Raw genomic sequence first — 19441 nt, 5'->3', positions numbered from 1 at the left:
CGTGGGAACCGCCCAAAACCGGCCGGTTCGGTCCGGTCCGGCTGGTTCCCGGTTCATGCGGTTCCCGTTGCACACCCTTATCTCACACGTTCTAGAATGGTCTTGTTCATCCTATTAGCTACATTGTTCTCTTGAGGAGTTTTAGGAATAGTTTTAAATCCGTGTATTCCTTACAAGGCTCAAGTTTTCTATAATTTCCTTGCTTATCTATTCACCACAATTATTAGACTTTAGAGCTTTAATTTGATCATCTATCTCTTTTTCTACCTTGTCTTTCACATTTTTAACATCTCGAATATTTCTGATTTTTTTTTCTGAAAGCAAAGACCCAAGTCTTACTTGTCACATCATCAATGAGGTGATAAAATATCTCTAACCACTATAAAAGAGTTCCTATGATGGTCCCCTCACATCAATATGAACCAATTCTAGCTTCCAACCATTATTCTATTACCATTCAATTGAAAGCTAACTACTTTTTGTTTTTCATAAACACAACTCTCACAAAAATTCAGCAACTTTCTTGAATGTAACTACTTCACACCCTACCAAGAGATCCCAAATGATAATACCAAATAATAGACAAACTACTTGTAGCCACTAGAGTTGCAATCATGCTGATGGGGTAAGAATAGTAGGAGTATCATAACCTTCATACCACACTCACTTAAGTGCAAAAACTTTTTTTCTCCACCTACTTAAATGTCACAAATTTGAAAAAGCAATCACTTGAGTGTCATCGGCGATTTGCCTAGCCCGAAAATCCAATGTGGTAGCCAGTTGTCTTACATGGCTTCGCTAGTGCTAACATTGACAATTTTTCAAATATTTTAAATTTTTTAATTACTATTTTTTATTTTTTTTTTTCCTTTTTTTCCCGTAAAGCCCTCGCCCTAGGCTAGGCCCGCCTTGCCTTTGGCCACAAAGGCCTTGAGTGCGGCTATCGCGGCCTCACCAGCTAGGGGAGGCCACGAATAGCCATATTTAGATGAGGCAACCTCCCTCACAACCGCCAGATCTGGCAAGGGCCTTCACAACCAAGGGCAAGGTGGACCTCACCTAGTGTGGCCGCAAAGGCCCTAGGTGAGGGCATCACGACCTTGGCCACAAAGCCCTTACCAGCTGCGGGCACAGCCACCTCGCCCAAATCTGATGATTCACAAACTCGCCCCCGACCAACGAGGTCGTGACAACCTCGCCCCTAGTCGAAGAGGCCACAAAGGGGCGAGGCATTCCTCTCCCAATTGGGCGAGCATCGCTAGGGACCCTCTCCAACCCTTAAAAAATAGAAAATAAAAACAAAATAAAAATTCAAATAATTAAAAAAATAGAAAAATCCACATTGGATGGGAAATTATTAAAATAATCCATGTATGATGATTTGCTAGAATTGGCACTTAAGTAATTGATTTTACTCTAATATAACACTCTAGTGAGCGAAAAAAAAAAAAATGGCACTCAAGTGAGCTTTGTATGAAAGTTATGATACTACTATCATTCTTCTTCCAATCACTGATATTATCTCCTTAGAGAAGATAAAGTGTACCATACACTTTCCCTTTGTTACTCTAACCTTGAGGTTATTTTCTACTCTACACATCCAAAGGTTATTAACAAACATTTTTGGTTAAATAGTTTAGATCAAATTTTTCCTCAACTCTAGAATATGCATGGTTTCACGCAAAATGAGACGTCTGCCACCTTAGATATTCTCAATTACAATTCATTTTCCAACAATCGGATACATGTGGTCATTTCCTACAACCACTAGCCTGTAATTTCCACTAGTATAATCAACAAATGTCTCTTTGCAAGATGCAATGAAAGAAGTGCCGAAGTAAATAAAGCACTTATCTATCATCAAGTCAAACTTCACAGACAAATACAAGTTCTCTAAAGGTTCGTCGCTCACCACATCAGTTTCTTGATTCTCATCCTATTACTTCTTTTTGTAGGCTTCACATTAAAACCTCTAATGTTAGATCCGGTGAAAAAACCAACGCTTATTTCGCAACCTGTCTCTTCCCCCTTGATTGTGACCTATCACACTCGCTAAATTTTCCTCTGAATTCTCCCATGGTTTTCACTACTAGTACCGTTGAAAATATACATGCCAACAAATTTTCTCCACCTGAAACTTTCATTCACATCTTTTCATCCATGATGCTACTCATCTAAAGTCAAACCATCCTTCATGGTGTTTGAAATTCCTTGCATTACGATGCTATAGCTTTTTGAAAGGGAACATAAAAATAATAAAGCTCGGACCTCCATATCCAAATTTATGCTTGCAAATTCTAACCGACCTATGATTTGTGTGAAACTATTAATATGCTATGCCATGGAACCTTTATCAAATAACTTCATATAAACCAGCTTTCTCAAAAAAAAAAAAAAAAATTGATATGATATGAATGGCTTCTAACATATATTCATTATAATGTCCATAGTTTCTTTTACAGTTTTTGCTTTCACAATGTGGCATCATTTTTTTTGCTAGCCCTAGACGAATCACACCTAATGCTTTCAATCAAGAATTTTCCATATCAGTTCTGATGTTGGATCCACTTCCACAATTTCGGGTTTCCAACCTTCAAGTGGTGCATAGAGATCTTTCTGATAAAGATAGTCTTCGATTTGGAGTTTACACCATCCGAAATCCTGCCCATTAAACTAATTGATTATGATTTGATCTTCTACCATATTGTTTGCTTTCAATCACGTCACCAAAAAAATCCTCAATGTTCTTGATTATGCTAATTGTTAGGAATTGCCCACCATTTCAAAAAAATAATGCAAGCAAACAATCCACCAAGGCAAAATACAATAATGAAATAACATAATCGAAAGAGCATATTAGAAAAAGTATTATTGAAGATCACCCAAACTTGAGCTATGTCTCTATGCAGAGGCACTCTATAAATCCACTAAACTTTGAAACAAGTAGGAATACAATGATAAGTTTCTCTCAAGATCATGGCACAAAAAAATTGAGAACCTCCCAAGAAACACTCACATTTTCTTCTCTTTTTTTTTTTTTTTTTTTTCAGCCCCTTGATGGATAGGGTCTAACTATAGCTCATATAAAGTGTACCTTTTATCCTAAAAGCAAAATTAATTGAAAAGACAAAAAAACCCTTAACAATATTTGGCTTCACCCGCCGAAACATATGTGACGAACTCTTTGACCGAAAAGGTTGCCATCAACAAATTATAAAAGTAAACCCTTGCATTTTATAAGCAGTCCATTTGAAATAATTTGCCGCTCTAGATCATGCTCAGCCCTAGCTAGATGCAACGTTGAATCTAACTAATCCAATGACTAATCTGCAAATGAATGTGATACAATGATCATCTTTAAAAATATGTTTTCCAAACCTATTGCTGCATCAAATCTTTGCACAAACATAGGAGTGATCAGATTGACCACAAAAAAAAAGTTTTCTAATGATTGTTTTAGTTCATGTCATAGCATGGGAGGAGCCAGCCATGACTCTTGCGAAACCGCCTCTCGGAACTTAAATCGAGGGAAAGTTCGTAAATGTGTACACATGCAAGCATTAAAAGTCTGTTTCGGTGCTCCGAAAGCATCATGTCATCATTCACAACGGTCCGGATTTCCTCGTCCTTGACAAGTGTACGTGGCGATATTAGACGATTCTTTTTACCCAGGGACTTAGGTAATAAAAAAAGAAAAGAATCCTGTAAATTTTTTGCATAATGTTTGCTCAAACAATTCGGAAATTTAAAACTGTTCCTAATTGGAAATGCTTGATGCCGTTGGGACAACCCCCTCTTTCTTCAGTGCATACCACTAGAGGCTTTCCCTTTTCAATTCCACCGATGTCCCCACCTTGTCCGGTGCTGACTGCTGGGAGATGATGTAACGTTGCAAAGGTCAAAGCTTCACGTAGACATCGTTATGGAGTCGCTGCAAACTTCGACAATTGTCAACGAGCCACCAAAGAGACAACCTACACCTCTCCGAGCTTGGTAACTGCTTGCTGTCCCTTTGCTGTTGAGTGCCTCGTGTTTCTCTCGTCTTGCATCCGGAACCCCCAACTTAGCTCCACCGTCCTAAGCAACAGCGCTCTAAAAAACCTCTTTAGTCATCTTACCATCTTCTCTCTTGCTTCATTTGGTTAGTCAAGGGAAAAGATGGCTCAGAAATCAGGGTAGCATCATTATGATGAGGATAATGCTGTGTGTGTCAAATCCCGATCCGCAATATCAAGTGTTGAATGCGAGTCGCTTGTTTCTACTTCCATTTTCCATATTGGATTTTCATGTTCGTGACGTCGTCCATACGGTAATTTCTCGATCATCTTTCTCTTCTTTAGGCAAAATGCAATGCACGCGTCTCTGCTACTCAACATGCCACACCGACACCTGAGATGCGGCGAGCTACGACAGTTTTCGGACCATTCGAAAGGGAAGTTGGTCGGAATTTGTGGAAAGTAAGCGCCACAACTAGTACATGAGGTGTAATTCAAATCGCTATCCGGCAATGAAGAAACACAGCCCGCCACATGTCGGATAGCACCAGCACAGCCGCCTCGAGGTCCACTGCCGAAGTCGATGGCACTGCCAAGAGCGGCGGCTGCTGCATCCCCCGGGGCTCATTTTCTGGCAGCAGCAGCACAGCCTCCTCAAGGTCCACTGCCGAAGTCGATGGCTCTGCCAAGAGCGGTTGGAATTTGTGGAAAGTAATTGAATACTTTGCTTAACCAAGTAAGCGCCACAACTGGTACATGAGGTGTAATTCAAAAGCTCATCCACTGTTGGAATTCCAAGGTCCACCGCCCGCCACATGTCGTCCAGGAGGGTCTGTGTTGTCGCCTCCAAAGGAAACACGCTCAACCCGCCACAAGCTTCCTTAAAAACACTCATTTGCCATTTTTCAGCACCTGCTGTTGCTTTCGTACGAGAATCCCTATCTTATCTGGTCGGCTAGCGTTCTCTTCAAGGCTGGTTTTCGGGTTCCTCCGGGCGAGAGCTCGCCTGATAGGCCATCTCAAGCCTGCTTCTCCGGCAGTCGCAGCGCAAGATAATCCACCTTCATCTCTCCTATTGGTACGTAAGATATTGCGCTTGTTTTACGTGGTTTTGTGTTTCTCATGCATCGGTTCTTAACAGTTCTAAGCTCGAAAGGGTCTCAAGATCTGAATCTATGAAATCTTGATTGACAGTGAAGAATCTTTCTCTGCATAATTCGAAATCTAATGATTCCAAGATCCTTTCTTTTACAGCGCGACGTCATGGAGGGGGAAAATCAACATGCTGGGAACTGTTCTCATGACGATCAAGTCAACGACACCACCTCAGTGATGAGTAATGGGGCCCCACAAAATCTGATGCAGAGGATCTCTCAAGAGCCCCCTAAGGAAATCCGAATTTCTGAAATGGCCCCTCCGGCCGAAGAGCCGCTCGACCTGAACATTGGACTCTCTTTTGACGAACTCTTCGAAGAGATCAAGGAGAGCCCAGACCCTAACGCGCCCTCATCGACTGCAACAGGAGCAACTGCTGTCAATAATGTGAACCCACCAATAACGGGTGCTCAGAAAACAATGGCATTCAGCCGCCACCGCTGCAGCCGCAGCAGCCACCATTGCCTCCGTACGATAACACAGACGATAATAACTTGGACGAAATCAGGTCAGATGTGGAGGAGCGAAAGAAGAGGCGGCTAGAGGCCTCCAGGAGGTTCATCCTGAGGAAGAGGGCCCGTGAACGTACCGAGGCGAAGAAGAAAGCAGCTGCTGCTGCATCCCCGCCGGCTCCTCCTCTTGCAGTGGCAGCGGCAATGCAGCCGCCACAACGTCCACCACAGAAGTCGATCGTGCTGCAAAGAGCAGTGGCTGCTTCATCCCCCCGGCTCCTCCTCCTCCTCCTCTGGCAGCAGCAGCACAGCCGCCTCAAGGTCCACTGCCAAAGTCAATGGCACTGCCAAGAGCGGCGGCTGCTGCATCCCCCCGGGCTCATTTTCTGGCAGCAGCAGCACAGCCGCCTCAAGGTCCACTGCTGAAGTCAATGGCGGTGCCAAGAGCAGCGGCTGCTGCATCCCCCAGGCTCATTTTCTGGCAGCAGCAGCACAGCCGCCTCAAGGTCCACTGCCGAAGCCAATCGTGCTGCCAGGAGGGGCAGCTTCGGATTTTGAGAACCGCAAGCTTTGTTGGGCTGTGGGGAAGATGAATGCCCTTGAAGAGTCCTATCGGAAAAAAATACTAGAAGGTACACATTGTGTTTTTAGCCCTTTACTATTCCAGAGAAAAATGGAAGGTTTTCGATAGATTTTGCTTGCATGAATTAACTGTATAGATCCTGATATATTTTGCAAAGAAGATGCTGCTCATTATCGAATTTAACTTTTCACTTGCATGCATTTGTAAAGCTGATTTATATCCTAATCTGCTTCAATGTATTCAGTGTGTTTAGCTTTGAAGTTTGGAATTGAGAAGAGGCTATTAGTACTTGTGATTTTCCCTAATGATTATTGGATGCTTCAGTGTTTAAGGTTGCAAATTTTGAATATTAGGTTAATCACGCAGTCTCGAGTCGCCACTAGGTAATATTACCTGCTAGGTAAAGTTACGGTAAATTTGTAGCAGCCCAACCATGTGAGAACATATATAGTGCAACAATTAATGTCCCATGAAGTTTGGTGTTAGAGTATCGTGTCATGACAACTAGTACTCATATCGATTTATGTCTTAGATTTCATGGCAACTAGTACTCATATCAATTTATGTCTTAGATTAAACTCATTGTTAATCAATTCACACGTCGACAAATGAAATAAAGGATAGACAGACTAACTCGATGCATTTAGATTGGATATGCTAGTAATTCTTAATTATAAGGATATCGACATAATCAAAGCCAAGTTGATCCCACTGTTCATAAACTTGAAGCGTTTAATCCCTTCTAGTGGATTAATGCAGTTGAGGTTGTAATCAATAGCTGTTCTCTTTTTCTTGTTTGTTACTAACAACTCATGCATTTTTATCCCTCCTTCACCTCTATCAACCGCACTCGATTAAATACATACAATAGCTAGCTTAGAAAAACTTATTGTTTCTTCTGTTACTTATAACATTTTTGCATAGGAGCAAGCACTCAGGCCCGAGGCACAGGCTCTTCCAGCTCTCAGCAGCCATGGACATCTCGCCAACCAAACTCAGATGCCAAAGCCAGTGCTGCAAAGGTGACTAATGGGAAGTCGGCCGTCGTGATTGAGGACACCTCTCCGGATGAGCAGATCAAGAGACCTAGGCTTCCAAATGCTGTTCAAAGCAACAATGCTCATCAGAAGAACAGCAACGACGATGGAGTGAGAGGAATGAAGCAGTTGCTTACTGTGACCACTACAGGAGATGGGCCAGATGGCAAGAAGGTGGACGGGTTCCTCTACAAGGTCGGGAAGGGCGGCGACATCTTCATCGTGTGCCTCTGCCACGGCGTGTTCCTCAGCCCGACCGACTTCGTCAAGCACGCCAACCACACCGATTGGTCCAACCCCATGAAGCACATCACTGTCAGTTCGCCGCCTGCCCGTCTAATAGGGTACATAACTTATATCCATATATATGTGGAAAGACTCATTTAATTTCGATTCCCGCATGCCGTTATCTTATACTGTCTCTATGTAATAAAACCCCTGTTGGGTGTTCTTGCAACCCTAGCTCTTGTGTTGCTTTGGTTTATGCTGTGGAAAGAGTCTTGAGTAGAACTCTCAACCATGTCATATTTGTGTTTTTCATTAATGTCAAACAGCATAATGTGCTGAATTTGGTGATGTTTTTTGGTATATCATATCTATTTTGCTTAAATCGATGTCGAAAGAGATGTTCACGCGTTAGCGAGAGAAAATGCGCGTATCCGCGACGGCAAGTGGAATAAATGCTCTTGCTCGATGCTGTCGCTGTCGCCTTCCTTTCCAAATTACACCGAAATCAAATGAATAAGAGTAGGGACAGGATTTTCTTCCATTACTTGAGCGTGGGGTTGGAGCCGAGAAGAATGAGTTGAATCTGACCACTCTGATGACTTATTCTGGCTTTATTAAATCATTTATTTTGCTTGCCAACGTAATGCATGCTCGAATATTGTCTGCACGATGTTGTTTCTATCACTTTTTTTTTTGTCAGATTGTTTCTATCACTTAATCAAGTGGAAAACTCAAAAGAGTGGCTTTGCAACTTCAAACGGAAGCGACCGAATAGCATAATGTGATTTCTGCTGTGAAAAGAGCCTTAAAAACGGAGATTTATGCTTTGAAAAGTTAATGTCAAACAGTACAATGTGGTGAATTTGTTAATGTTCTTGGTATGTCATATCTCTTTTTCCATCCGAATCAATGTCGAAAAACGCGTGATATAATAAATTCTGACCAATGGAGCTATGGTCATCTTACCTCTAGTACACATGTGGCCCATGTAATAAGGAGGTTGCTATCAATATACGTAGCAAACCCTTTGGCCAAATAGGTCACCACAAACAAATTGCTGAAATAAACTCTCACATTTTATAAACAGGTCCATTCGCAATAGTTTAATATTTTAGAATCATGCTCAATTTTGACTAAATGCAAGATTGAATTTGATTAATTTGCAAATAAAAGCAGCCGACCTTTCCGTGGGAATATGACATATAATCACCCCAAAATTCTCCCTCCCCAATTCAATGAATCAACTGCCATTATAGTTCACGATTGATGTAAAGTAGTCCAAAACTGGACGCAATGCGTTGACCCGAACCAAGAATTCCGATGCTGCGAGCATATACGGACAAGACCGAGCACAGCCCGTTGCTCCACACGTGGCGAGGCATTGCCCGAACCGTTGACCGTGAGAGCTTAGCTACTCTTCCAAGATTAGTCGGTCAATCCTTGAGAAAGACGAGGAGCCGTCCCGGGTGGGGAAAAAGAATGGATGACTTGGGGTGCCCCCTACTGATTATGGGAATATGCTTCGGGAGCTCGCGTGTAGATCCACGGCGAAAAGTCCTCCAACCCAATCCTGGAATCCTATTAAAAGACGACCGGACCGAGAAGAAACCCAAAAAAAAAAAATGGGGACTGTCGACGGTATATAAGGCAAGAACGGCACCCAGGAAAAGGAGTGCAAGAAAGCGAAACCAGTCGACACGGAGGGGGACGAGAGGGAGGTGCAGAGAGGGTTCTGGGTGAGAGAGAGAAGGCAGGGTCGAGACAAGAATCATGGGTTCTGCCTGTAAGTTGGAATGTTGAAGCTTTGATCGATTCTTGTTTTTTGTCTCCTTGTTTCGTTCTTGCCGTTGCTCTCTGTCCTTCTTTAGTCTCGAGCGTATCGGTGCGCACTGGCATCGGGTCGGTTTTATTTATTCGTGTGAGGAATGGGTTCTCTTTCGTTTCGCTTGGGATGCTGATTTCTCTCTGCCGGAGGATGATGGTCACGTGTCTGTTTTCTTGTTTTATCGCATTGGCTTGGGTGAGCTGTGCTGGAATCGTGGAAAATTATGATTATGATGATTTGAGAATTCGGATCGATAACTGTATGCATTTGTTGACGGTTGAGTCAAATGATTCGTGAACTCGGGGGGGCACTGAATGGAGGAATGTGCTAGTGTTAATGCCAGAGGAATCTTTGGTTTTCGAAAGAGGAGGAGAAGGCAAGAACACAACTTGAAGAGCTAATGGAATGAATTTAAATCCGCATTCCATGCTCAAGCAAATTGGCATCCCTGTTCTAATGTGTTCAATCCTCTTGACTCGAGGATTTTTTTTTTTTTTTTTTTTTTCCTGGGCTGCTGTTGCTGCTTTTTATTAAGCTTTCCCTGTTCTATTCTACAACCTCTGATATGGGGAACTCAGCCATAGTCAGATAACACTCAGATGAACTATTTTAATTGTATGTATGCTCGAGTATTGCATGACTCTGATCAAGAAATAAATGAAACGCACACGAGCATTTGTTGTCTGTCATGTTGATTTTGTCTTTGGGTAATCTCTATTTGCTGTCAGTGATGCTGGAAAATATTTGCAGGTCTCATTCTCTTTGCCCTTTCATGTCTCATTGTGGAGAGTGCTGCAAGGCCTTTCTACCCTCTCCCCAGCAAAGTGGCAGAAGGAGAAAGACGACCGCTACAGACCTCTCGTCCTTATAATATAGCCCATCGAGGTTCAAATGGAGAGCTTCCTGAAGAAACTGCTGCTGCTTATATGGTGATGATGCAGAGTTTAACCTTTCATTTATCAAATGTGCTGACTATTTGGCAGAGAGATGGACGAGGCTATGTTCTCAAATGATACACATTAAGAATTTGACTCTGGATCTGACTAGTATTCTTCTAGATCTATGCTGATAGACATTGTAAAGTTGTCAAAGTGAAAGCACTCCTATGTCTAAGGCTCGGTCCATGTGATGAGTACATATTTTCAGTTTCCATGGAGGTTCTACATTAGTCTGTTGATCTACCTGAGTTTAACATTGCAGATATACGTATAGATTTTGCAATCAGGTGAAAACTATTCCTGCTAACTCTGGGTCACCTGATGATTGCAGAGAGCAATTAAAGAGGGTGCAGACTTCATTGAAACAGACATTTTATCCTCAAAAGATGGTGTTCTTATATGCTTCCATGATGTGACTCTTGATGATACAACCGATGTTGCTCAACACAAGGAATTTGCTAACCGTAAAAGAACCTATGTAGTCCAAGACGCTAACACTACCGGCTTCTTCACTGGTAATGATTTCTCCTCGACTGTGTATTCACAGGAATTTTCTCCCTTTTGCTATGTTCTGCTTATACTACCGTCTTGACATGCAGTTGATTTCACATTGAAAGAACTAAAGTCATTGAGGGCGAGACAGAGGTTCCCATACCGGGATCAGCAATATAATGGTTGGTTACTCGTTACTTCGATTAGATTTCATGTTGTGTATGTGATGACCAAACTATATTCTTTTCTTTAGCTTTCTGAATGAACAGTGTTATCTTTAAGGTCATCCTTCGATTGCTGCTGAATGTACTCATGGCCATAGTTTGCTTGCCTCTACCATTATTTGCAACTGAATCCCCTTTGATGGATATCATTTTAGTGTGCTTAGAAAAAGATGATAATCACGTTGTCCAAACTGCAGATTTTCTATACCTTTCTTTTCAACTTTTAGATTGTTGCATGTATCAGGTCTGAGTTTTAGACATGGAAAATTTTTAAAACCTTTTACAGCAAACATGCTATCTAAATCAGTCGAACTTTCTAATTCTAATATTCTTTTAGCAGTATTAAGACTACTTCCATATCCTTCTCAACTGGTGGAATGAATGACTCTTACCTTCCTCATGCTCAGGGAAATTTCAAATTATTACTTTTGAAGAGTACATTGCAATCGCACTGGATGCAACCAGAGTTGTCGGCATATACCCTGAGATTAAGAACCCTGTGTTCATCAATGAACATGTGAGTGGATTCTCTTGTAAGCTGTCACTTGAATGATAGGACATCGTAGTCTCTATCTCCTACAGTGTAAAGATGCAATTGAGTCCACTTTTACCACTTTTGATTTGGCCTCATCAACATTGAGAGCTAGAAAATAGATATTTGGTTGATTATCACTGAGATGTTATCTTTTCCATTTCCTTGGTTCAAAAAAGAATGAGAATTTAATGTTGCAGGGCACCACAGATGCAGAACCTCTTAACATTGAGCTATTGCCTACATATTGCACTTTATTACTAGTTTTTAACATGCACTTGCGAAATTGCATGCAAATAATTAATAACAATTTCAGTACCTTTAAAAAAAATTCTATTTTTGAGGTGGGTATAACCAATTATTTTACATCAGCAACCTAGTAAGTCGTTCAGCTGTTGTAGATGACACAGTTTCTCTTCCTCTGATGGTACAGGTGAAGTGGCCAAATGGGAAGAAATTTGAGGATATGTTTGTGGAGACACTTAAGAAGTATGGATATAAGGGTTCATATCTGTCGGATGAATGGAAGAAGCAACCTGCATTTATCCAGTCTTTTGCTCCTACTTCCCTTGTGTATGCATCAAATCTGACAGATTTGCCCAAAATCTTCTTGATTGATGACATTACCGTTCCTACTCAGGACACTAACCAGGTAAGTTTGCTGCCTTTTCAATCTTGGAGAGGTGTTTGCCATTGCTGTCACCAATTCCTCAATATTTTATTTTTTTTTTTGTCCTTTTTCAAAATTAAGATAACATTTTTCTTATTGAAGTCATTTTGGTTTAGATCGAATTGAATCAAACACATCTTTATTTAACTGAGGGACCTCTGCATGCATAATTCATCTGGTGCAGCATTGAGTTTACTGATGGGGCCTCTACTCAAATAATTAGTTCTGAAGCTTCTTCTTCTTCTTTTTATTTGTTTTTTTTTCCTTTCTTTGGTGAGATGGAAGCATATTTGACTTCTACTTGCGTTTGCTAATTGTCTGAATGGCCCTTTGACAATCTGCAGTCATACTGGGAGATTACTTCAGATGGATACTTTGATTTTATTAAGAACTATGTAGTGGGCATTGGACCCTGGAAAGATACTGTGGTTCCTGTTGTGAACAATTATCTGCAACCGCCGACTGATCTTGTTGCCCGAGCACATGCACACAATTTAGAGGTGATTATTTACTGTGTATGATAATTGAATGCTAGATTGCAATAGAATTCCCCAGTCTGAATTTCTGAATGATTTCATATTTTTGGTGTGCTAAGGAAGTTTCCGAAACCAACCAGTTGAGTAAGACATATTGTATTTCAACTTTCACAAGTAATTGGATATACTGAATGTTTTTCTATTTCCGACTCTCATCAGATATCAAACATGCAAAGAGTATTCTCTGGTCGATACATATTGTCCTTTCAAATTCACTCAACTTAGATGTTGCTTATGATAATGTTCATCCGGTCAATGCTTACTTCATCATTGTGACCGATAATCTCGATATCTGATCTTGGCGATGCTTAATTCAGGTGCACCCTTACACCTATAGGAACGAGAACATGTTTCTCCACTTCAACTTCAATCAAGATCCTTATGAGGAATACGAGTTCTGGATTCACAAGATGGGAGTTGATGGGCTCTTCACGGATTTCACAGGGAGTCTACACAATTACCAGGAGTGGACCTCTCCTCTCAGTTCAAAAGACTCTAACGAGACTTCCCTATTGCACAAAATTGCTGTGATGGTCTCTTCCTATGAGAGGGTATGAAATATATGTCGTAGGTAGTCATCAACGTGATGCACCATTTTTTTTTTTTTTCATTTGTTAGATGAGTAAAATGTGCTTCTGCGTGGAATGAAAGTTTAGCCAGTGAATTAGCGGGGGCAGAAGCGGCGAGGACGACTATACATGGTCATCGTATGCCAAGAATAAAACTTTAGCCCTCGTTCCGCCGGCTTATGGTCATCATTTGGAAACTTCTCTTGTAGTTTTATTGTGAGTTCCAATGAGCTGCTGAGTGTCCGGAGTAGCTCTACGTCATTTTGTTGCAGTCTATGCCTTCTCTTGCTAAGTTTCGGACCATTTTAGACTTGTTTTCTCTGTAAAGAAATGTTGATCTCAGTGCAAATAAAATTTTCTTTCTGGCTTCAAAAAGAGAATAACGCGACACTGAAGATGAGGGTATCAAAAGGGCGAAGGAGAGCATATTATCGTCCAGAAATACATGAGCTCACAAATCCCTGACTTGGCAATCTATTGTTAAACATTATAGATATGTGCATTACAAGTCCTAATATTTGTCATGAAATTGCAAAATAGTTCAAAAACTTTCTACTTATTTCTAAACATTATACTACCAGGAAGATCAGATGTTGACTTAGCTCTAGCCTCTTTGAGTTTGAGGTACAATAATTATTTTGTGGCCGATTCATAAATCAGTGCTGATCGAGCCAATACATCCCATAGTTCTGTTTTGGTTAGTCACCAAGCTTCATTAAAATCTCATGTCAGGAAATTGAAGAATTACTAACTTCAATCACAGATTTCGCAAATTGAATTTCGATGGCAAAGTGAGATTATGGACATAAACATGTAACTATTAAAGCAAGTCTAGAGATGCAGCAAGCCGCCTGTTTCTACTAAACCCTGAAAGCCATATACAAGCAAAAGAAGAGGATCCCAAATGGAGTCCCCACTCGACAAGGAGAGATTAACCAACATATAGTTAGAGACAACAAAACCCATCCAAACCCTACTGAGAAGCCTTCTCTTTCGATATTTCTTCCAGCAAAAATCTAGACTCTGCAGCGAAATCAACAGGAGCAATTCCTCTCACTGTTAGCCTTTGCCTCTTTTCACCCATGTACTCATGCTGAGCAACGCTGACCCGGAAAAGATGAGGAACCCAAGTTGCTTGTTTCAGCATTAGCTGATATGGGTTCTCCTCGTTCTCCTGAAACAACGTCGAGAATTGATATCAACATTAGCACATCAGCTGGGCACCCACTGATTAATTAACCTTTACATGTTTGTTCTTGGCTTACCTGTGATCTCAGTTGATTGAGCTCATCAGCTGGGCACCCAATGATATGCTCTGCTTCTTCATTGAATGTAGAAAACCATGCTTCACCACTTGGGTCTGAAACCTTCACTACCATTATGTATCTGTAGCATTAAAACGGAGAAAACAAAAAGAACAAATTATCATTTAATTGCACGAAAATACAGTATGCGCCCAATTATTGCCTTCACGCCCACTATATCTGTAAAGAATTTCATAAATGCGAAGGTTCTCACCTCAAACTGCATCCTTCATCATTTTTCTGACACCCTTCGCACCAATATCCAGATCCAATGGCTTCTGTCACTTTCTTGTTACATGTTTTGCATGCACGATACCACATCGTTTGATCAGACCTAATGAAACTCACGTAGGCTCTAACGCTGAAAAATGCAGGCTGTGCCAAACGAATCGATCAAGTTAAAACCAGAGAAACAGACCCATACCACAAAAATGGTGGGTTAGCTTGGAGTCAGCTAAATGCTGTATGTTTACCTTGTCATCACCCAAAGAAGGATTGCTAGTAAAATGAGAAAGGAACACCCTGTCAGAATACATGGACCTTGATCCATTTCTTGATGAGGCAGTAATGCCTGAACCAACAGAGTCCATTGAGCTGCCTTTACCTTCAGAGTCAAACCTATCAAAAAAAGGGTTCAGAACTTAAAGAACTATTCAAAAGCGCAGAAAGAACAGAATGGTCATAGTTGCTTGCCCACACAAACTCACCAGGATCTCAGCTTCTCTGCTTCCGGTGTCTCTGGATTTACTTTTACTACGCTTCGGCTTATTGTAGACAAAGATACACCTGAAAGAGGATACCACAGTAACGTAATTCATCCACTCTTAAAGTTGAAGACAACTAAAAGCATATATTATCACCACAACATTAATTTATAATATGGAAAATACCTTATTATATTAATTGGATAAATTGCACTCTCGAGATATATGTTAGTACATAAAACTTTTCGAATATGAACTAGGAACTTATTTTATTCAAGTTTGGCAAAAGTAAAAAAATTTCATCAAATAAATCAATCCACTGTACTAAATCCAAACAAGAACAGAACTCTTTGAGCCAAGTATACAACAATATTTTGTTTCAAGATAGCAATTACCTTGGAAATCCCCGACTCTCAAGGACTTTATAGCAACAATAGGCGATTGGTCAGAAGAGTCAAGCAATTCCTGACCTACAGTGGTCGCGAGATCATTCCACAGAGAAACCACAACGGTCTTCTTCCTGATTTTCATACACTTGTGTTAGGCATTAGACGACGACAAACAAGAGAGGCTCCAAAATGGTGGGAAAAACTTACGTCTCATCAGCAATAGTTATATCACGCTTAGGGATAATGTCATTGTTGCTTTTCCTTCGGATGCTCATGGTAGGAGAAACACTTTGAACCACGCCAATAACATCTGAATCAATAAAGAGAGAATTAGGGCGCATGCATCAAATTACAACACGCCGAAGTGAACATTGGAGTGGATACTTGTATTCTTACCAATGAGCTCTTTCCCGTTGACATGGGGACCTAACATATCGATTGGGACAAAATTAAATTTTGTTTCGGGGACAAAAGAAGCTTCACTACTGGCCTCTTCCACTTCAGAATTCTCATTCAAGGTCATCTCATAGTCATTTTGCACTGTCTTGAACTGTTTATTAGCAACCTTCAGTGTTCCTCTTGATATGTAATACACCTTCCCCATTTCAAGCTTGTCATAGAATTTCCTGGCAGCGTCCTTGAACATTGTTGCTTGTATTTGTGTACCCTGCACAACGAGCCGACTAAATCATTCAGTTGCTATGCAGTGGTCATATATCTGAGAGCTGAATATGCTTCTTAAAATATATCACCGGAAGTTTAGAATTAAAAAGCAGTATCCCACTTACATCTTCATCTGTTAACTCCACGTTGAAGACACAACCTTCACCTCTAGCATTCCTGTAAGTGCGCATGTTCCCTTTGCTCGTCACTCGGACTTTTATGGTCCAACTGCCTTGGTAAGGATTCAGTGATACGAGAGGATGAACCCTTCTAGTCATGGCTAGACGTGCAGCGGGAGCCATACTAGGAAGACAGAAAGAACAGGGATCAATACATCAATCGATCTTGCAGGAAATTACTACAAAAGTCTTCCACGTACAATTTACTTATGAACGAACTCAAAAGAGAAGACAAAACAGAAACTCACTTCCTGCTTTGTTCGTGAACAATTTGGGCAGCCGACTTCGCAACCATCTCTTGCTTCGGCTTCAAAAGTACTCCAGCTCCTGTTTTCGCTTGATTTTCTACTTCAAATTCTTGCTTCGGCTTCAAAAGAATTCCGCTTTCCTCGATCTTGCCATCAGAATTAGCTTCATTTTCTTGCTTCAGCTTCTTCAACATAATGCCAGAGTCCAAATCACCGCATCGCTCCCAATTTCCATTTCGAGTGCTGGAGAAACCGCTTCGCACTTGTTGACAACCAGATACCTGAAACAACAGAATCACAAGGGAAAATAAAAAGAGTCAATGTGTCGGACACTAATCTCAGTAAGCACGACTACAGGTAAATGTCCATCGCATAAGCTGCGCTTACTTGTCCGACTTGTTCGGAATGTCGTTGAGGGTGTAATGAAGTATCCGGATCAGGCCCAGATTCTGAATACTCCCGGAAAGAATCTCAGACTCCACATTCGAAGGCAGGATCCCTTTCAACTTCATCTTCCCATCATTAGCCGTGAACCTGCGCTCAAAAAGCCAAAAGAGACAACCTTAGAGACAGGACCAATTGCCATCTCAACTGATGTTCCTCATATTTCCAACCAATTCAAAAAGCATAACGGGCCAGCAACGATACAAAAGAGAACAAGAAAACAAGCAGATGCAGCAAGACAATGGGTAAATCTATCCCCACGCTTTGCATTAATTTCAATAAGCACCGCAGATCCCTGGTGGGTTTCGGCTTCCCAAGCCTCCTCCCCCACAGAAACCCGAAAACGTCCACCACCCATCACAAACTAACGACCCGCGGCCCAGGAAACACCAGACGACGGGCCGCGTAATCAACCCGGCAACGCCGCCGCCGCCGCCGCAGCAGCCGACACACATCTTAGGACGGGGAAAATGCCGAGCGCCGTCGTCGGCAAAACGCGACGAAATCGAGAACCCAAACCACCAAGATCCGTTTTTTCCCTCCCTTAATCGCATTTGCCGTCGACATACATCCTACGGACAGGAAAATGCCTAGCGCCATCGTCGGTAAAACGCAATGAAACCGAGAACCCAAACCACCAAGATCCGTCGGCTTGAGAAAACCGCTCGCTCTCGCCGCGAGCTCGGGGAATCCCACGTCAAACCTCAACCGACCGGCGGCCGAAGCAGAGATCGAACGGACAAACGAGAGATCAGATAGAGAGAGATAGAGAGAGAAAGAGAAGGGACTGACATGAAGCGGTTGCGGCTGCCGGTGGACTTGAGGTCGAGCACCTGGACGACGATGGCGGGCACATCGCCGGAGGAGTCCGGCGACGGCGTCGACCGCATGATGGAGATCGCGCCCGGCGTCACCGTCTTCGCCATCTCTCTCTACTTTATCTCTCTACTTTCTCTCTCTACACGAGCTTCAGGTGCTGGGGATGAGAGAGGGCGGAAGCGGGGAGAGAAGCGAGCTCTTCTTGTAATGGCCTGCCTGCCCGGCTGCCCGGCCGTTGAGCGCCAAAAATTTTGAGGTTTTTTCGACTGGCGTTTTTCACGCGCCATTCTCCATTTTTTCTTTCCGTTTCCAATTTTTCGCGAGACGTTTCGCGGCAAAGGTTTTCGAAAACGAACCGGTTTCGGGCGGCTCTTCCTTGGCGCCAAAAACGCGAGCCGCCGGCTCCGGAATTTACTTCCTTGTCCCTCGCTAACTTGCGTGCCCGGCTCCGGCTCTTCGGCCCGTCTCCACAAATTAATTTTCCGATCATTAAAATATATATATATATATATATATTGAATCACCAAGATCTTTGACTGGGGGATCTGCTCGCGTGACGGAAAACCCCAAATTGCATTTACGCTCGGACTAATTTTATTATTAAGGAAAATTCAAAATTAATACATTCATGTCATATCCCAAATAAAATTTCCATGTCAAAAAAAGTTATGGCTTGTAGGATCTAGAGATTGATTTGGACAATCAATTCTCTTGAAAGTATTAATGTGTTAGTATAAGTCTTACTCAATAACTTAATTGATAAGTTATAGACTAGCTTATGGAGGAAGTGGTCAATAAGGCCCCGTTTGGTTGTATTCTTTTTTTTGTTTTTAAACAATTTTTCTGTTTTTTTCTTTTTGTTCCCAAGAACAAAAAAGAAACAAAACGAGAAACACAAATTTTGTGTTTCCGTTTACAGAACACAAATCAAAAACATTTTTTTTTTTTTTCTCTTATTTTTTGTTCTTCTTTCTTTTGGCCGGTCGCCGGCCTCGACCATGGCCGGCGACCGGCCGACGAGGGCCGGCGGCCTCGCCCAGCCACGGCGAGCTCGCCGGCCCCGGCGAGGCCGACGCTCGCCGTCCCCCGGCGAGGCCGAGGCTCACCGTAGCTAGGCGAGGTCGGCCTCGCCATGGCCGGGCAAGCTCGAGCTCGCCCCCCCGGATCCGGCAAGGCCGAGGCTCGCCGGCCGGGGGCGGGTCGGCCTCGCCGGATCCGGGCGAGCTCGAGCTCGCCCGAGGCGAGCCGACCTCGCGCCGGCTGGGCGAGCTCTCGCCCGGATCCGCCTCGAGCTCACCCGGGCCGCGGGCCGAGCTCGCCCGGTGGCCGAGCCTCGGCCTCGCCCGGCGGTGGCCGGCGAGCCTCGGCCTCGCCCGGCGGCGGCCGCGCCGCCTCACCACCGCTAGGCGAGCTCGGCCCTCGCCCGGCCTTGGCGCAACCGGCCAAAAGAAGAAA

General features: G+C 42.7%; 2 protein-coding genes across 2 annotated transcripts; one reads left to right on the top strand and one right to left on the bottom strand.

Annotated features, from left to right (window-relative positions):
- The first annotated feature begins 9050 nt into the window (after positions 1-9050).
- Positions 9051-13611, top strand: LOC104420589 (glycerophosphodiester phosphodiesterase GDPD6). The gene is made up of 8 exons (XM_010032402.3): positions 9051-9233; positions 10026-10204; positions 10545-10728; positions 10813-10887; positions 11337-11446; positions 11895-12113; positions 12476-12631; positions 12985-13611. Exons 1-8 carry the CDS (start codon positions 9221-9223, stop codon positions 13222-13224), a joined length of 1176 nt encoding a protein of 391 aa, XP_010030704.2. The 5' UTR covers positions 9051-9220; the 3' UTR covers positions 13225-13611.
- Positions 13612-14066: 455 nt separating this feature from the next.
- LOC104420611 (replication protein A 70 kDa DNA-binding subunit B) lies at positions 14067-18159 on the bottom strand. Its single transcript, XM_039307313.1, has 13 exons — positions 17960-18159; positions 17111-17257; positions 16938-17004; positions 16724-16869; positions 16422-16599; positions 16030-16300; positions 15841-15943; positions 15640-15764; positions 15248-15326; positions 15014-15158; positions 14755-14915; positions 14502-14622; positions 14067-14410 (listed from the first exon to the last, which is right to left on the bottom strand). The coding sequence occupies exons 1-13, from the start codon at positions 18091-18093 to the stop codon at positions 14210-14212; spliced, it is 1878 nt and encodes a 625-aa protein (XP_039163247.1). The 5' UTR covers positions 18094-18159; the 3' UTR covers positions 14067-14209.
- Positions 18160-19441: the final 1282 nt, after the last annotated feature.

This window comes from Eucalyptus grandis, chromosome 2, assembly GCF_016545825.1.
Source record: "Eucalyptus grandis isolate ANBG69807.140 chromosome 2, ASM1654582v1, whole genome shotgun sequence".
In the NCBI taxonomy this organism is placed as follows: Eukaryota; Viridiplantae; Streptophyta; class Magnoliopsida; order Myrtales; family Myrtaceae; genus Eucalyptus; species Eucalyptus grandis.
Note: the sequence above shows the minus strand (reverse complement) of the source record. Positions and strands in the feature narration are given on the sequence as shown.